The sequence below is a fragment of the Mixophyes fleayi genome, chromosome 2 (assembly GCF_038048845.1).
Source record: "Mixophyes fleayi isolate aMixFle1 chromosome 2, aMixFle1.hap1, whole genome shotgun sequence".
Lineage (NCBI taxonomy): Eukaryota > Metazoa > Chordata > Amphibia > Anura > Limnodynastidae > Mixophyes > Mixophyes fleayi.
Window position 1 is genome coordinate 252233522 of NC_134403.1, and position 19202 is coordinate 252252723.

General features: G+C 37.7%; 1 protein-coding gene across 1 annotated transcript in view; it reads left to right on the top strand.

Annotated features, from left to right (window-relative positions):
• Positions 1–5132: 5132 nt before the first annotated feature.
• The window catches only part of FOXO6 (forkhead box O6), a 79617-nt gene continuing 65547 nt past the window's right edge, over positions 5133–19202 (top strand). Inside the window, exon 1 of the mRNA XM_075195878.1 lies at positions 5133–5711. Coding sequence (XP_075051979.1) covers positions 5400–5711 — 312 coding nt within the window. The 5' untranslated portion in view covers positions 5133–5399. The remainder of the gene's footprint in view (positions 5712–19202) is intronic.

A 19202-nucleotide genomic window follows, 5' to 3' on the forward strand; every position in this document is an offset into this window, starting at 1 on the left:
TTCACACCTGATTGCGAATCATGATCTGTTCAGAAATAACCAAAATTATTATAACTGACATATTTTCAGACACACCTGAGATACATAATACCCCACCCAATAAACAGATCATAACTTCCAAAACAATTGCATATAAAATATGACATTACGAGGTGCAATATTTGGAAAGATATGTCAGTACTATAGTTTCTCTGAACAGCTGCGATCTATATTGCACCCAATTCACACCTTATGTGACTCCAGTCACTGAGTTTAGTTTGACACAGATCTCTCAAAACATAAAGAGTTTTGAAGTTGTATGTTTTCTATATAAATACATATGCCCTGTGTGAGGGACTCTGACAGCTTGTGCTCTTTGAAGCTGCAGGGAGGGAGCCTCCAATGGATCCCACAGAGTCAAATCATCTTGTTAATTGACAAGCCTAATACCTTAAATAAAAGTTATTGTAAATGGATGGCAGCAAGGGAATTGGATTACCAGAATGTATATGCTTAACTGGCTTCCAGAGACTATGAGTGCCTTTTAATGTATATAACCTAGTTAACCTCCCCACTTTTTTATTTAGACCATGACACATTAGTGTAAGCATTAACAACAAAATGGCAGCTCTGTGTCCAAACACCAGAAATGTCATAATGCATTTAACTTCTTTAACTTCTTAGTCACACTATTCTACCAGGGGATAGGATGGAAAAAAAGGTATACGCCAACAGTTGTAGGACAGGGGCTCCAACTATTGTATCATACTATTAAGCTTTGAAGTAGTCAGAAAGTATAGAATATTACAGTGATTCTTCCCATGAAATGCAGATGGCATATAACCAAGTCTGATAGTACTGTATATACAGGCAAAGACACATATAAAATATCCAGAACAATGTTATATGCAGGATACCCAGTAGTTTCCCGCAGGGGTGTAACTCTTGTGGGTGCAGCAGCTTCAGGGCCCAGAGATGAGGGGGTCTGACAGTGCTGGATTGCCAGTAGTGGCTTCTTCTGGTAATACAGCCATCCGACGCATGTGCTGGACCATGCATGCTCAGAAGTTATCCCCACTCTCTCCTATTGAGATTACATTTTGCTATGAGGCCCAGCAATGCACTGTTCCACTCCTGGCTTCCCTATATACTATGGCAGCTATATGCCCCAATTAATTGTACCAGTAATTTGCATCTGTATTAATTGTACAAGCCCTGTGTTTCCATTACTTGTAAAGCTCTGTGTCTTCTCATTATTAGTACCAGCCATGTGCCCCATATTCATTGTACCAGCTCTGCAAGCTAACTAACTGCACCAGCCCTGTAAGCCCACTAATTGTATCAGCCTTTTAGTTATACAGCCCTTTGATTTCTACCCAATTTTAATAAAAGAGAAAAGAACTGGAGGAAAAAAAATAAAAACTTGGCAGACAACTGTGTGGTGGATCGTGCAGTGGATGCTTCCCTGGTAACTGCTCCTACAGGTGTGTAATGTCATGAGCCAGTACCGATGCAATCAGTGCACCTGCATCTCCAGTCCACTAACCATACTAACTTGTAGAATGGATCCTTTTGCCACTGTGGTAGTCTTCCTATTGTAATTGAAGTCAGCAAAGAGTAAAAAGCTTGTCCATTACGGTTTTAACCCTTCTCACTAGAATTCGCAGGAAAAGTATATCCGTAGTGAATCATAAAGTCAAACTAGTAGCATGTACTGGAAAATGGGATCCAGGGACTGAAAATAAGCGGTTTTTAGCATTATTATAATCCAAACTATGTTTTACTGATCTCTATTTGTTTCCTGACATGTCTAGACATGACTCATTTTTTACAGTAAATTTACTGAGTTGTTAACCAGGGCTGTGCGATGGTTTCCCCCTTCTATAATGCTCGTAGAAATGGGAATGAAGATGCTGATAGACGCCGGAGACATATGAGGGCCATGGCCACCAAGCAGCTCCCGAGCTGTGGTGGTAAGCAACGGTGGAAAGGCAGGTGAGTCCTTCCTCTTTCACACCTAGCCAGTTAAGACCAGTAACAGCAGAGCAGACAGCGGTGAGATGTGGGTGAGTTTGGGCATGCTTAAAAGGCAGGGAAGCTGGTAGCATTCCCAGTTGGAATAAATACTCATGAAAAGGAGAGCAGATTGTCCAACATATAGTCCCAAATACATATTCTCCAAAGGTGTAGTCATTATCTTAATACAATTATGGAGCTCTAGGAGATGTGCATAGGAACGATCTCCTATTATCATTAGATCGTATATACAGCTGTATATATCGTAGTCCAGAGATGGAGCTATAGCACTCTTAAGTGCAATGAAAAGGTCTCCTATTTAGCAGCTGGAAAAATATATATGCTTGACAGGGACTAATTGATGTTAGTTATACCAACTCTATTGAATGCCTTTTTGGCATTCAATGCGACAATTAAAACAGGGAGAGCAGAGCTGTTGGCTACATGGATCAGACTGATTATTCTCCTGTTGTTATTGGTGGCCTGTCTACCAGGGACAAAGCCAATCTGATCGGCCTATTTGCTAATATTTTTGCAAAAAGTTTCAGGTCTATGTTAAAAAGAGATATGGATCTGAAATTGCTCGCTTCCATAGGGGGGCTAGGTCTGTTGAAGGTCCGATCCAACATGTGAAATTGACTGAATATTTCTCGCGGATGTCATTATTTTTTCCTTAGTTTTGAAATGATGGAATCGGATAATTATGATTGCTGTTGGTCTGGGCTTGGCTTTGGGCGTAAAGCCCTGTGAGCTCTATCCAGATGAAGCATTTTTTTGCTTTGGTCAGGTATCATTTGTAGGAATAAGCCTTATAAGATGCTTTGGTATGGCCTCTGAGGTGATTGATTCAGGTGCATTTTTAATACAGATGTGTCCAGTTGGCTCTTCACAATATCTGTTTGGGTACCAAGTTCTGTAAGTTCAGAGTGGAGCTCTGCAACAATTGTCCGCATTTCACATTGTATTATTTTTGTCACTTTTGTCATTCTTAGGTGTATTAGTCAACTTTTTATGTTTATGAGATGTTGGAAGGTAGGTTGTATATTTCAACGCTGTGATCAAGGCCTGCATAGAATGCAAGGTCAATTCAATCAGGGTGCTGAGCTTGTCGTGGGACTCCCCCTAGGAATGTTGACCAAGATGGAAAACAGTCTAACATAATGAAGGCAGAGAAGCCCCCTTGCTACCACTGCTTTTATCGTGAGAATAACATCTTTGTGTGTCACACTTTTATTAGAAAATTTATGGCTACAAGTTGGTTTTAGATTTGTATTTAGTATGTCACAGTATCGAGCTGCGTTTTATAGATACTGGTTTTGAGTGTGATTTTTTTTTTTCTTATTAGCCGAAGTATGTCAAGTCACCACAAGATGGCGAACCACAGTCAGTTTAATACTCCGCAACAAACGGTGGGTCTGCATTCAGCCACAAGTAGACGGCTGAGATGGTGCATGTGTATTAGTACACTCAGAAATAGTTAACATTTTCCACAGCTTATATAGAAATGCACATTTGTAATAAAAGTTTTATAGTGAAGGGGGGATTGTATATTCAAAAACAATTGAATTGTATATTGAATTGTATATTTAATTTATTAGTTGTGATTTCTATATTGATACTATTACTACTAAACAGTTACCTTTAGAATACTGTTTATTTAATTGTCCCCATGTATTCTTAATTTACATCAGGTTTTTTGTGTAGAATGTATCTGTCTTTCTGTATACACTTATATATGCCACATTTCTCAGCCTTGTACAGATCCCAGCCAGTGTCTCCTGTAAAAGCAGCAGCAGCAGGAGGAGGAGACAGGAGAGGAGGAGCACAGGCTGCATCTTATTTATTTATTTCTCTCTGTCTCGCTCCCTCTCTCTAAATGCTTAAGGTGAAGAGTGCAGAGCAAGCCGATCCCAACACATGGTTTAATCCTGCTCTGTCCCAGGAGGAGAAAGACCCGAAGAGTGAGGAAGCAAGAGAGAGACTCCCAAAGAGAGAGAAGAGAGGAGCGTCTTCTTTACCAGCACTGCCAAGCAGGTGTGAACCCCCCCTCTCACACCCAGCCTGCTACTCTTCCTTCTTTCCCAACGAGGGATCCCCTGCAGATACTGCTTTGCCTGTGGAGTCCATTTCAAGAGTTGGGGGGGACAGACAAACCCCATTAATTCCCCATTGACCATCACTACAATGACAATGAGTATTTCAGCGGCTATTTCCGAAACCGCATCATCTCCCCACGTGTGGCTCCGGCTTGTAGTAGGGGGACATGCGTGAAGATTTGGAGATTTGGAGGGCTGTGTGATACTAACTGACTAGTGCAAATAAGATCCAATATTACAAAAGGTATCATCTGGAACCACCCGGCATCACAAATTGTGGAGAGAAGGAGAGAGGAGATATGAATTTATTATTAAAGGGCGACTTATAAATTAAAGAGGGGGGGCTTTTGCTCCCCCCACAGCCTCCACCCATCAAAATTTGGGGTCGGAAGAATTGTTCATGTTGAATTTTAATAGGATTTTCTTTTTTCTTCATCTAAAGAACATCTGTTGCTGAAAAAGACCGAGAATAGACACCTCTTTGGACAGATTTCAAACACACCTCTCTTCTTTTGAATGCACAGAAATCTTATTATAGATCATATCTGGAATTTACATTTTTGGCAGAAATGTGGTTTTAGATTTAACCCTATATATGCACAATAGAAAACAAATTGAACATGATATGTCTATAGAACATATCATTATTAATGCACAATAGAGCATAATACTGCAAATATATTCATTTTCATCATTTAAAATAGATAGATTTTTTTTTTCAGGTTGCTCAAATTACATTTGCAACTGGTTATGAGAAGTATACTATTATCAGTTTGATACTTGCTTATGCAGTCTGTCATTTTATTGAGTTTGCTGTAATTATTACAATTAGTTACGCATTTGGCAGACAATATAGGCTCTGACTTTCAAGTTCTTACTGATGTTTGGGTGCTTGTTGCCAACCCGACACTGAATTTCCCTGCAATTTTTTTTTAACATTTAAAAATAAAACTGCTTATTTATGTAAATGACAAACTGGTCTTTTTAAATTAACATTTTCACTAATGATTGGGAATATTTTTAACATGATTAGTCTTTTCATTTAAAGGATTTTTTTTTATCAGTTTTGAGCCAATTTAAAGATCTACATGCAAATATATAGTTGTAATTATTCAGTGTGCTTGACTACATGTTTTCAAAGAAATACATCCCAAAAGGAAATTAATTTTGTGCTAAAGTTGCATATTTTTGCTTACATTATATCCCCTCTTGTGCTAAAGTTTTTCCATTTTTTCTGACTGGAATCATATTTCAAATGGGGATTAAGTAGTTTTTTTGTTGAAGAAAGGATATTTTTGAGAGACAGTGATGGAGAAGTTGGAAGCCGAGTCAGATGTGGAGCCTCAGGGTCGCCCTCGTTCTTGCACCTGGCCCCCACTCCCTGAACCCCCCTCGGATATGCCCTTGCCTCCTCCTGGCCTGGACCCAGGGCAGATGCGGAAAGCCAAGAGTTCTCGCAGGAATGCCTGGGGTAACTTGTCCTATGCTGACCTCATCACCAAGGCTATAGAGAGTTCTCCAGAGAGACGGCTGACCCTTTCCCAAATTTACGATTGGATGGTGCGATTTGTACCTTACTTCAAAGACAAGGGCGATAGCAACAGCTCTGCTGGGTGGAAGGTGAGAGCCCTCCTTTGGGGTTATATGGGTGGTTGACAATAATAGAAAATACACAGTGAAAAGTAAATGTACATTCTTAACTTTGTCTGAATGTTCAAATGCCTCTAGACTGGGTAGTTTAATTGTTAATTAAAAAGGTGAGATTTAAATTGACAATATATTGATACCTGATGCTTGCAAGAAAATAATACCATATTCTGTTGTGAGAAGAAGGGGAAGAGCATCAGCTAGCTATTCATGGTGAAGTGTTTCAAGTAGTGGAGAGTACATTTCAGTTATTGTTACATTTTGTGGATACTGTTAGTGTACGGAGCAATACACAGTTTATTATTTTTATAATACGATATTTACATATGCTCATGTGAAGTGAAAATGTTCTTAAGTTAGAGGTAGATTTGCAAAAATATATCAACTTTGACAATAACTAGCAGGGCAGCCAATATATTTAGTGGATGCAGTTATTGTCAGAAATGGATGTATAGATCAATATATTGGGGCACTAATAGATATATTAAAGGTATCAAGGTCTAAGCAGTTTTGAAGGCAAATTGTGTTCAAGTTTGTGAATGTGTGAACAAATTATTTCAGGGTAAATTCCTGATCAGATAAAGTGTTTGAGTAACAATGAAACATTAGTTGGAACTACAATCTGATGTAATAACCCAAGAGGCAGCTAATTGCCTAATGAAACCTCCATTCAACACATGGTATAGCAATGTAAGATTGTACAGCTTCATAGAGAAAAAATCTTGTGTCTTCACAATGTCTTCACAGAGAATCATATGTAGTTTTACTTATATACTCATACATTAATTTCTCTTTTTCTGTTGTTTGAGAACCTACTTTATTAAGTAAGTATTACATTTAGCCTTGTAAAATTTCATGTACATGGATTGTTTCCACTCAATTTTTTCAGCTGCAGGTAAATTCCAGTGATTATGTCACTATTTCTATACTGAATAAAAGCAAACTTTGGAAATTGCCATACCAGCCTATTAGATTTTAAATGTATACCCCAAGATACAGATTTGGACTGTAATCGGTTCTTTTTTAAAGCCTAGGCAAACCATCTCTCCAAAATATCTATTTCCATACTGATCCCTCTCATTTTACATAACCTATATCCTTTTATTCTCTCTACAACATTTGGAGAGAGAATAAAATATTAAAATATTAACTCCCTATTCCATATATTCCAACTTGTCTGTCTTTTTTTATGGAGTATTTTAGTTGGTACCAATGCCATTTTGTGGAGAAGAGTAGAATAAACCACTGATGTAGACAGCATAACCAATCTGAGCCTGAGTTTCCCCCCCTGACTGATACAGACAGAAAAGAGAGCAGCAGGATGTGTAGTCTGCTTGTACTAATTGCTCTGTGATACAGAAATAAGAAACCTATGGATATTAAGCATATTCAATTAGGATTCTGGTCAGCGGTAACGCCTGCACAGTATTGCCAGTAATACGGTACCGCAATAACGCAGATTTTCATACGCAACCCTATGGGGTGCGCACGAAGATCCATGTTATTGCGGTAACGTGGATTGACTTTGCGGCTCGTTCCGGCGTGATCCTGCAGACCGGAAACCTAATTAAATATTCCCCTAAGTTTTTTACACTCACTGAGGGTGACATACAATATGGCAGCTACAAGATATACAGCTTTGCTTTCCACTGCAAGGAGACAGGGAATCACAAGAAATCTGGAAGTGAATTCTGTCAATCCCATTTTAGGATAAAGAAAAAGGGGCTATATTTACTAATGTGTGATATCTCTGGTATTCAAGTCCTTTGATGTCACATGCTGGGTGGGAATGCTAATGGGGCTTTTCTGTGATGTCCTTCAGAGTGCAATGAGATATCGTGTGTATATGAATGAATACAGTTTTGCACATTGCCATGAATCATTTGAAATCACTTACACATTTCAACTTTACATATGAGCATTAAAAAAGGAGTAGAATCAGAAAGTAAAATGGGTAGATATGGGATTGCTGTTGGCAGCATCAACACCACATCACTTCTCTGGCTTGCACATCATGTTACTCTACACTTACCATCAACAGGCTGGAAGAAGAGAGGAATGCCCTAGGAGGTTTTACACTTTCGCTGAATGGTGAAAATTTACCATAAATTACATGTATTATTATTTTTTATTCGAAAAAGTCCTTTAATATACCTTTTAGTATCCTTATTTACCATTTGGTACTGTACACATTGCTTAAAAATAAATATATGGATGTGTACTTGAATAACGCTCTACAAGATTCTGCTTGCCCAAATTTTGCCAGTTATGTTCCCATGTTTATATCGACTAAGACTGCCCAGCCTAAGGTTCCCATATTTAAATACTGTGCAGCGGAGTGATTATGATCCTCATGGTATGTATTTTATATAGAGAAATAGAATAAATATATATATATATATATATATATATATATATATATATATATTCTATTTCTCTATATAAAATACATACCATGAGGATATCAGTCTTTTTTTCCTTTATCTGTTCTGGACACAGCTTTACACTAGGAGTAGATTTCACAAACTCCTAATTGACCACCATGTGTCATTTTCAGCAAATGATCAAGGAATTGGTAAGAATGAAAATGTTTTAGTGGTGCCATATATGAGGACATAATGCTACAAATTATCAGATCAGTTCCTCTTTTATGTAACTATAGACATTTTCTTTCTACTATCTTTTTTTTTTTTTTTATGCTATTAGCACAGGATATTGCTTCTTAATGCCATTGAATGGTAAAGAAATAATTGGAGGTAGAGGACATTGCTTACTTATGGAAATTTAATTAAAATGAAGTTTTTAAATTAAAGAAAATCGTGATTGACTGTTTAATGCTAAAAGCTTATTATTGGTTGTTACATGTTACAGCACAAATGTGCTTTTTGCATCATTTGATCAATTTTTCGGAAGCCAGTTTTAGTATTGTCATCTTGAAATGCGCTCATTGATAATAACTACCTTAAGCCAAAAGATGTTCAAACCTGTATACCTTTTTCTTATGAATATAAGTGGCAAAAATAGGAAGCTCGATCTTTCCTTTGGGATTTTAGAAATGTTTGTTGAATGTGATTCTCACACAGAAACAAAAGGCTCGCTTCTTAGCCTGGAACACTTTACATAGACATAGTGCTACAAGTGTCAACATATCTTGAGCACTGGATACAATCATAATATTATTACATTAGATTTGAAATTCAAAATTTCACTAATGAATTATATGCATATATACTGAAAGAATATAGAATGGGAAACAGGGACAAAACTTCATGGTGAAAAAAACAGAGAATGTCCCAGTTAATAGGCATTTGGCAACCATGCACTGTCCTTTGCCTTACTAAATGCATGTTTCGGGATTTTACACTTTGTGAAGCTCTTGACGTCTTTACAGATCTTGCCTTTCTCCCTGGTGTTTTACCAGCATCATCTAGAGCAGCCCCTTGTGTATGGCAGATTCTTGGATTTACATGCTGGACTATTCCTGGATTTGGTATTTATATCACAAGTCCACAGTTCTTTTATTTATATCTATAGGGATTTTACTCTCTGTAATACTAATTATTTTTCTTTAGTCTCCTTGCATTTCTTATATTTTTATTGATCATACATTATTTTGTATTTTTACAGTGATCCTAATTTCAGTTTAGTACATCGTTTCTATAATTTCACTGCATGCTAGAGCCATTTTTATGATCTTATGGTGTGTGCATATCACTTTAATATAGATAGAGCATGTGTCATTGTTTTTTTCATACAGGAGGGGACATAGATTGTGTATTTTGGAACAAGTTCAGGTTTTGGCATTCAGTGGCCAATCCATTATAATGAGCAATCTTACTGCGCTGCTAGTGGACACTGGGGCACTTATACATGTCCAGAATTGATATAATTGTGTAGTTCATGAAAAATCATCTTACTTTCTATATAACTGTTGTAGGTCAAACTTTTTAGAGAATAAGCAGTATGCTTTTGCTATTGTACTTCGAGACAGCCATGATGAATCAAGCAGAAAATTACAGCATTTAACTCCTGTAGCCGCGGTAAAACGGCCAGTGCTGTATAATGTAGAAATCACATGTAGAACTGTATACCATCATAGGTGGTATATTAATTTTGACCACTGACTGCAGATTTGCCTTGCTGTGGATGGCATGCTTCATTTATGAAGATTACACTTTGTCACCCTACGGAAAAAAAAGACACATGAGCTTGTCAGTCCTAAGTAGATCAGTCTTGCAAGGATTTAGTGTTGCCTAATATTCTTTAACCAGCTTATGAGCGGCAGATCCTAGCCAGAGAGAATTAGTGACAATCACCCCTTATATGACAGATGGGTGTATAGAAATACTGATCATCACAAAGGGTCAACATGTTCATTATGAGCATATATATCTAATATATAAAGAGTGTGGCAGTTGTTGTGGTAAGCTTGTTTGATAGTATGCATAGTAGACCTGGTATTTAATCTTTAGTCTTTAACTGAAAGCAACCACTGATTACATACTGTGGGGCATATTCAATTACGATTTGCGGCCGCAATTACACGCGGCTGGATGTGTCCCGGTACCGCAGCATTGTTGATTTCTGTGCACACAGAAATCCGCGATTACGCGCTACCGCAATGACGCTTTATACGCGAGGCCGCACGTAATCTGCCGCGCATTGTAATTGAATATGCCCCTGTATATTCAAAATTACCATATGTATATTTAGCATGGATATGCATATAGTCTTGTATTCATGCAGGTAACTTTGTCTTCTCAGAAATAGTAAAATAGAAATTAAAGAAAGGAAAGTATTTTGCTAGACTTTGTGAACATAGCTGTTAATGCAGTGCCTTGTAACTCCTTAGAACTGTCAGGGCCACAGAGGAAAACATTCTTGGGGAAACTGGGTACACTGGGCTGGGTACACACTATTCAAAATTTCTCCCGATTCGATATTCTTAACGATTTTACCAATAACTGGAAAAAAAAAAGCAGAGATCAGCATGTCGATTCATGTGTACACACTAAACACATTTTACAAGATTTACCTACAGACCTCTGCTCTTTATCTGTTATAACCATCAGCTGAAAAGATTGTGACTCTGCACACTCCATAGAGATCTATGGACACTGCCGGTCCTGAGTGCATACACACTGCAGAATCCGCAAGACATTGTTCCATCTTTAAACAGCATTTTTAGTTCAGTTTAAAAATCAAATGAAGCGATACGATGTGCTTTGGAACCATAATTGTTCATCGTTGGAGTGTACACAGTAAATATGAGATCGGGTCGTTATCGTTTGATTGGCCTAATTATCGGCTGAAAACCCTGCAGTGTGTACCCAGGCCAGGCTGTTAGAAGATAACTTACTAGGTGACTTACTTAAAACAAAGTCATTTGTCCAAATCTTTTGACTCATTTAACACTGGCATATGCTTGTCATTTAGTTATGATTTGGCAGTAAAACATGCCCTGTTACCTTACTGTGTTACTATATAAGTCTGTTGTAGCAGGAACACTGCAGCTCAAATTGTTGTTATTGTGCTACTTTAGCTGGGTGAAAATATAAATTAGTATGAAATTTCAACATTATTTTTTAAAAAAAAACCTGTCTTTGTGACCTAAATGTAGCTTGTTTATAGCGATATAATTGGTAACAGGGCCTGTCAGAGCGGTGGCATGTGTAATTTAGAAGTGGCAAGATGCACAACTGGAGTAAAGCAGTTCAGAAATCTTCCTGCTTATGCAAGATCTAAGTATTCAGAAAGACCCCCATTCGCTTCCAATATATATTTTAGTATATTACAATCTGATTTTATATATCTTACTTGTTATTAAGCATAGCATATATCAAAATCTCTATCATAATGATCAGGATAGTGCGGATAATCAGGTTCCAGAATGGTGCAAGACTGATGCTTTATAAGCAACACAATCACATTATTAAGGCAACCGTCTTAACATTAAATGAGCGTAGATAAATGTCTATGGGAAGTCACAGAGCAGCACTATTTATTTATTTAATGGTGTTCTTTACATATTGGAGAGTGGGTCTCCCACAACTGTATAAGTACATACAGTATGTGGCTGAGAAGGCTTTCTTAAGTCTACATATGAGATTGAAGTTGTAAAAAGACTGTAACTCAGGCAAACTGTAGATTTTTTTTTTTTTTATATCAGTTGTGCTATTGCAGACCTTGAAAATCTCCCATCACTGTGTCAAAACTATGACAGCAGCTCCCCACTTTAGATATTCAGGAGGTGACTTCCCACATAACTATCCAGGTGTGGATTAACAATGCATGCTCATTATTGTTAGTTTACCTGTTGTAGTACAGCCAAAAATTATTGTACTGTGTTGGCAAGAAAAATAGGTGCAGGATCAATTTGGTCGTGGAAACTGCAAAATGATGAACGTTTTTGGAACACTAAGGCCTCTTCCTTAGGTATGGTCTAAGGATTTTGTTTAAACTATAATCTATGAAATCAGTGGGTAAATTTGTCATACATGCATTATGCATAAAATGAACCATTCACTATAAATCAAGTGTTTTCTAATTCAGTAGTAAATCTCAAGCTATGGGGTCTATTTAAGATTGTTTGCAATTGTAGCCCATTAGCCAACATCTCTTATTGCCGCTATTTGCAGTGATTAAAGATGTGGTAATGGAACTATTTATAAATTAAATCATGCTGGGAGAGCTGTCCCAATAAGCAGCTGTCCTGGCGATAATACCGTCATACCTTCCTCGCTTGCCCTGGACTATTCACTGGACATGCATGGCTATAAGGCCACATGTGCACTAAGCAAATATTGGAGGGGAGGAGTATCCAGCCTGCCAGGGAGGGTTCAGAATATCCCTCTCCAACTGGGTTTTTACTATAGGGACAGACCTGCTAACATCCTCTTAAGATGGCGTTAGCAATTGGAGATCAGCTTAGCTTCTCACAGCTTGCTAAATTTGCTCATTTCACTGTCCCATACAGAACTATTGGGACGGCTCTTGCAAACATTTTTGGACTGACACAGGAATATCTCTGATAAATCCTGCATTACAGTATGGATAAATGTTATTGCAGGATTTAAAGGCTGGGGACTTTGATAAGTAGACCCCTATAATGTATATTATGCTATGCATTTATGTCTGATATACTTTAAATTTCCATCTGTATCACCTATATTTAATAGTATTTTGCAAAGATGATTCCTTCGGCTTCAATTGCCTTTTATGTGTTTTTGTAGTTAGCTTGTTAATTTTATCTGCTGAGGATAATTTGTGAACATGTTAGGTGTCAAAAGTGATGTGTATATACTGACCACACATGTTGAAAATAGATGGTTTCAGAGCATGAGAAAAATGTATTGGCAGGTCTGACCACAGCATCTGAAATAGTACATTTCATAACCTTTAGGATGTTTCCACTGTAAATAACACCTGTGCTAAATCCCCCCATCCCCATTCAGTGTATTTAGCAGGGTCCCAGCTCTTGCATATACTTGGGACATCACTACCTGTACTTGGGACCTCTGCTGATCACTGTGGTGCAGCTCTCCTCTTTCTCTGCAGCAGGGTAAACCAAACACATCAGCTCTAAGGCCTTCAATCAGAGACTAGGCTACAATATTACATCACAAACTTAACTACTTTTTATTTCAGCCTACTGCACACATGGTGAGTACAAAGGAACCCTATTATACTACAATGCGTCACATCACTCTGAGCAGCACTTAAGGTGATAAGTCCGAGCTACTTATAAGTGCGGTGACCCTGCTAAATAGAACAAAGTACTATTATTGGTAAGGGTGAGGGATATAGTAATGGGCTTCATAAATTAAGATACATACTGGTAGGTTAATTGGCTGCTAACAAATTGACCCTAGTCTGTGTGTCTATGTCTGTCTCTGTCTGTGTGTGTGTGTGTGTGTGTGTTAGGGAATTTAGACTGTAAGCCCCAATGGGGCAGGGACTGATGTGAATGAGTTCTCTGTACAGCGCTGCGGAATTAGTGGCGCTATATAAATAAATGATGATGATGATGATGATGATGATAAGTTCCTAGGATCAGTCTGAGGTCATGTGCTTATGGCATATGTCTCCATTATGTTTATGGCTGCACAGGGAAATTTACATAGTACATTTATCAGTTCACATTTAGTAAATATGGTTGTCTTTTATGTTTTACTCTCTTGTATAATTAAGCATGTTCTTATTGATATTGCAATGTTGTCGAGCAAATTGCTAATGCAATAATTATTTCAGTCATTGATTTGCGCAGCTCATTTCATCAGGGTGTGAACCCAGGGAAATCTAGAGAGGGATATATTGCACTGCGGTGTAGGTGCATCTAGCGCCACCCATGGATGGTGAAATTATCTGACAGTGTCAAAATGTTCATGAAATTGAGCAAAGCCCTTACCTTGCTGCTGTATCCGGTGGAGGAGGGTTCAAAGGACTATTAATGGTTACCCTGCTACCGCATCCACAGTCGCTGTGGGAACTGCTTAAGAAAAAACTGCCCCTTCATATGCCTTTCAAACCTCTTTACATGCCCCTCATACCTCTTCACATGCCCCTCATACCTCTTCACATGCCCCTCATACCTCTTCACGTGCTCTTTACATGTTCCTTAGACCTCTTCACATGCCCTTTACATGTTCCTTAGACCTCTTCACATGCCCGTTACAAGCTCATAAGACCTCTTCACATGTTCCTCAGTCCTCTTCACATGACCTTTACATGTTCCTTAGACCTCTTCACATGCCCGTTACAGGTTCATCAGACTTCCCCACATGCCCCTCACCGACCTCTCCACGTACCCCTTACCGATCTCTCCACATGCCTCTTACAGACCTTTCCACATGCCCTCCTACAGACCTCATCACACCTCTCTACTGACCTCTGGATCCCAGGCAGAGGAAGGAAGCAGAGCACGCTTCACTCTTGCACATTCTTATGATTTCAGTGATCAAGGTTCTAATTATCTTTTATTTAAACGTTTGTGCATGTGGGGTTTTTTGTTTTCTTTATTTTTTAATTAATAGATTGTATATGTGTGCCACAGGTGCCCATACAATTTTAGAAATCTGTTTTAATATTGTAAGAGGTTAATAGATTTATGAGATATTACTGTTTAGTTTAAAATATGGGTTCTAATTATTAAAGGGCAAAAAGCCCTATCTGCATCATAAAACAGGTAGAACACTGGCGACGATATGCTTAGTCCGGTTTTCCCATGCATACATGGGGTAACCTATTTAACAAGGATCGCAGGGGTACAGGTATTATTATTCTTTTCAATTGTCAATAGCTTTAAATATTTTTTTTAATATTCTTATCTATTTTTTTTAATATTTCTTTCTTTCTTTTTTCTTATTACTGTAGCAGAAAGTCTGGTCTTTCAGTATCAATGCACATATCCCCCTTACCATTCCCGGCCAATATTACAGAGGCAGCTGAGCTTCGCTCAACTGCAACATCTGGATAAGCAGCGACTGAATTTCAGACTCCTTACCGCAGATTGATAAATAGGTCCATGGACTTTTTCCAGTTTCGATTATATATCACAATCTGAACCACTTTTTGTTTCAGCCTACTGCATACCTCTAATGGTGAGTTCACAGAAACACTGGTATACCACAATTGCACATTACAAATACACACAGACTCAGTCAAGCACAATTATTAAAATATAGGGCTTGATTCATTAAGGAAAGTAAGGCAAAAAATTGGGAGGGATCAGAATAACCCTCCCTAGCTGGATTTTTACTATAGGGGTAGAGCTGCTAACATCCAACCAATATTTATGAGACTACAACCTTTAATTTCTAACATCACTGATTACTGTGTGTAGGTGATAGGCTATTGTTAAAGGCTTAAGGGCCACTTCCTTTTACAAATCCGTGCTTTAACACATTTGTCATTACATATATTTAACACAAACATCAATAGTTGTTACATTAATTAATTCCCCCTACATTGTGCTTTTTACACCTTTCTCTACTCTACTCTACAACATTTTGCTCTTATTCAGTCTTTCTGCTTTCTCTATTTTATGAGCACTCATACAGAATTTTAAGTTTTAACTCAATTGAAAAAAATACTTCTAAAACATGAATTGTGTAGAACTTTTCTCCCTGAATAAAACAAGTACTTTCCCATGTAGATTCATTAGTTTTGTTCAAACCTTATTGCATGGTAAAGGATTTTATCATTTTTCTTTCAGACAATTTGGTCAATGGAACACTGTCCTATTGCTGTCTATTGCACATATTTCATGTTCCTTAAGTAGCGCTGTCAGTTTTGCAGCCGCCTCTCAAAAAATGCAGATATTCAGAGAAATAAGATTCTCTGTGCACAGTGGTTTATGCTTATATATTTCACAGAATGGTCAGGTTTAAATTACAGTGAATTAAACCCTATATAAAAATTGTTTGTTTTTGCTTTAAGGAAATTGTGGGAGTCATTTATAATCTAGAAAATCTTTAAAGACTGCAATTAATATTGCGCAAATGTGGCTATTATTGTAGTATGCACATCGTTTAGTGAATGAAAATGTAAGAATGTCATCTCAAAGTATTGGTTACTATCTTAATTCATTGTAACTTTCCCACTTTTCTAACATATTGCTTGCTTGACTCACATTTATGTCTCATGATATTATGCGAGTCAGATTAAAAATTAAGGCTATAGTACCAATTTACAGATGGGGTGTTAGAAGAACGCAAGTGGGGCTTCATTAGAAAGTGGGTATGGGTGGGTGGATTGGTGTCTTCGTTTCTGTAGATCGTAAACTGGGCTTACTTTGTCCTATTTGTGCCTTGCTAAAAGGTATCATTAAGGCAACGTCAAGCATTTAAGTATTTTACCTTTATTTTTTTAATGTACATTTGGTTTATCTGATCTTATTAATGTCTTTCCCCTATAAAATGAGCCTTGATGGAACAAAAGGCTTCCTAATGGTCTAGGTGCAATTACTATCATCTCTGAGGTGATGTAAATATCTGTCTATTTTTTGTGGTTAAATGCTCTGAAGACTCTTGATAAATTGGGGTCTTATAATAATATATGCATTCTCCACCTCTTGAAAGTCTTCAGAATATTTTATCATGCAAAACTGATGAGACTGTCTAAGACCCCAGAGCGGTAGCCCTCAAAATGTACCACTGCAAATCTCTCTGTACCGCTGCAAATCCCTCTTCAGGTAATTTACCTCTTCATCGGCAGCCTAATGCTGCCTGCTAATGGAGAAAATGCCAACCGCTTTCTCCCGAGAGGCATCCAGTGAAGCTGGAGAGGCTTCAGCTGGATCCCACCGAAAAATACCAGTAACACCATCCTGAGATAACATTACCAAAGCTTTTCGCAGCTTGGTGAATTATCTAATGCTTCTGTCCCCATAGAGGTTCTGATTTATTCTGTGCTAATCCTTTGATAAATAAGAAAAACTGGTGAAAGAGCCTTTTGGAAACCGTTTACGCCAACATTTTGTCCCTTCACCACTTGTTAAATAGACCCTTTGATCTTGCTTTTGCATTCATGTGCAATATCAGAAATTTTCTTGTGAGCATGTCCTTGTCGACCTGTGACCAGTCAGCTCCTACCATCATAAGGAGGAAAATATTTCAGTGTTCACACCATATTGTCTCACTAATCCTATCACTAGTCCATGCACAAACCTGTAAAAAAAAAACAGGTGCAGTGGCGAATTAAAATGCTTGTTTAGTTTTAAATAAATACATTATAATCTTTGAGGTCTGTATGGTTCATTCATCAAGCAATTATCTCAAACATCTGAATTGTAAGACATTTTGGGGCAATTTATGACAGATCTGTGCAGCTTAGCATAAAACACTGCCAAGAATACTGCTAATATTTAATTGCACATTATTGACCTGGGTAATCTAGTGGAGAGATCTGTAATTTAACTACATGAGGTGTCCATTGGGCAAACTCTAATGCTTCTCAATTCAAAAGACTTTGGGGTCTGTTTATCTTTGGAAAGTTTTCATCATTAACTAATGTGCTATATCGTCACTTACTGCAGTGATGTAGAATGTTGTCTCACGGAAATTTAGCAATGGTTTCCTGGCTGATGAATCCAGGCGAAAAACATTCCTCTTGGCAGTAACGGGCCTGCCTTTCAGCTGAGGCAAAAGGCTTCTTTATTAAGAATTTCCTGGTTGCCCAGACTGTGCATGCATAGCAAAAAGGGTATGCATGCCCAAAGATTTGTATATAGATACTCCGTTGCCCATATATATATATATATATATATATATATATATATATATATATCTCCCATTATATTTATATTATATTTTATATTATATATTATAATCTGTGGATCATTCACACTCACACTACTTATGCCAAAAAATATTGCACTTCCCCCACTGCTCACCTCATCCGAAGAGTGATGAAAAGCTGCTGTGTGGGGTAATAACATGTTTGGAGGGAGTGGTAAATAGTAAAAATAAACCACCTAAGTCAGATAGACCCACACATTGTCAAAAGGAACCACTGTCTAAAACCTCCAAATCTCCTGCTAAAATTCCTATTCTGGTAATTTCACAAGGGAGACAGGCGCATTGACATCCACTGACTTGTGTCATATAGCTAGAGGAGGAAGAGAAGATTGGGGTGCAGCATGGGTCAGCATCTAGGACTTTAGCAGACGGAACATAGTAGGTAAATAATAGTTCTGTTTTTAATTTTAACCTTTTCTACTCGCCAAATTAAAATGTATAATTTTGGTTGTAATTACCCTTCAATTTACTGAAATTCTAATAAAAAGTCAAAATGGAAATAATCTATCCAAAATGATTATTAATATTCATTCAGCTCTTTTATTTTACATTCTGCTTCTTGGCATGTATTGTCAAATCTGGGGCTGCCCTTACTGATGTTGGTATATAGATCAAAACTTAAAGATAACATAAAACTATGTGACTCAACTGCACTTGTTATTTACAGTAATACAATGTGACCAACCACAAAAAGGTGTTTTTAAAGTTTGTTACAAATTCAAGCATTCGGTAACCCCCTTTAATTCTGCATTTGCCTATGTGAATGTATATAGGATTTGAAAACTCTACATTATACAATGTATGTTGCGCACAAGTAGTGGAGAATGTAGGTACATAACATATGAAAATAATGGTGAGAGGAAAAGAGAGAATACCACATCTGCCCTGTGCACATGCTTCTGGCATTATTGGCAGGGGGTGGTGTAATATGCACATCTGTCCACTATATTGTTGCTGGGCATTTCTCCACATGATTCTGACTAATTGAATGCTTCCTGTTTTTGATGTTTGTAGAACCTTCCTGTGAAAAGTCAAATTGGCACCTGTCCCACTATCCTCTGTTTACTCTTTTTTTTCTTAATACTCAGCTATTGCCTGCTCAGTAAGGATAGTAACTGGGTTTGGTTTTTTGGCTCTGGATTTGTTTAATCCAGATCCGGCTTCTCTG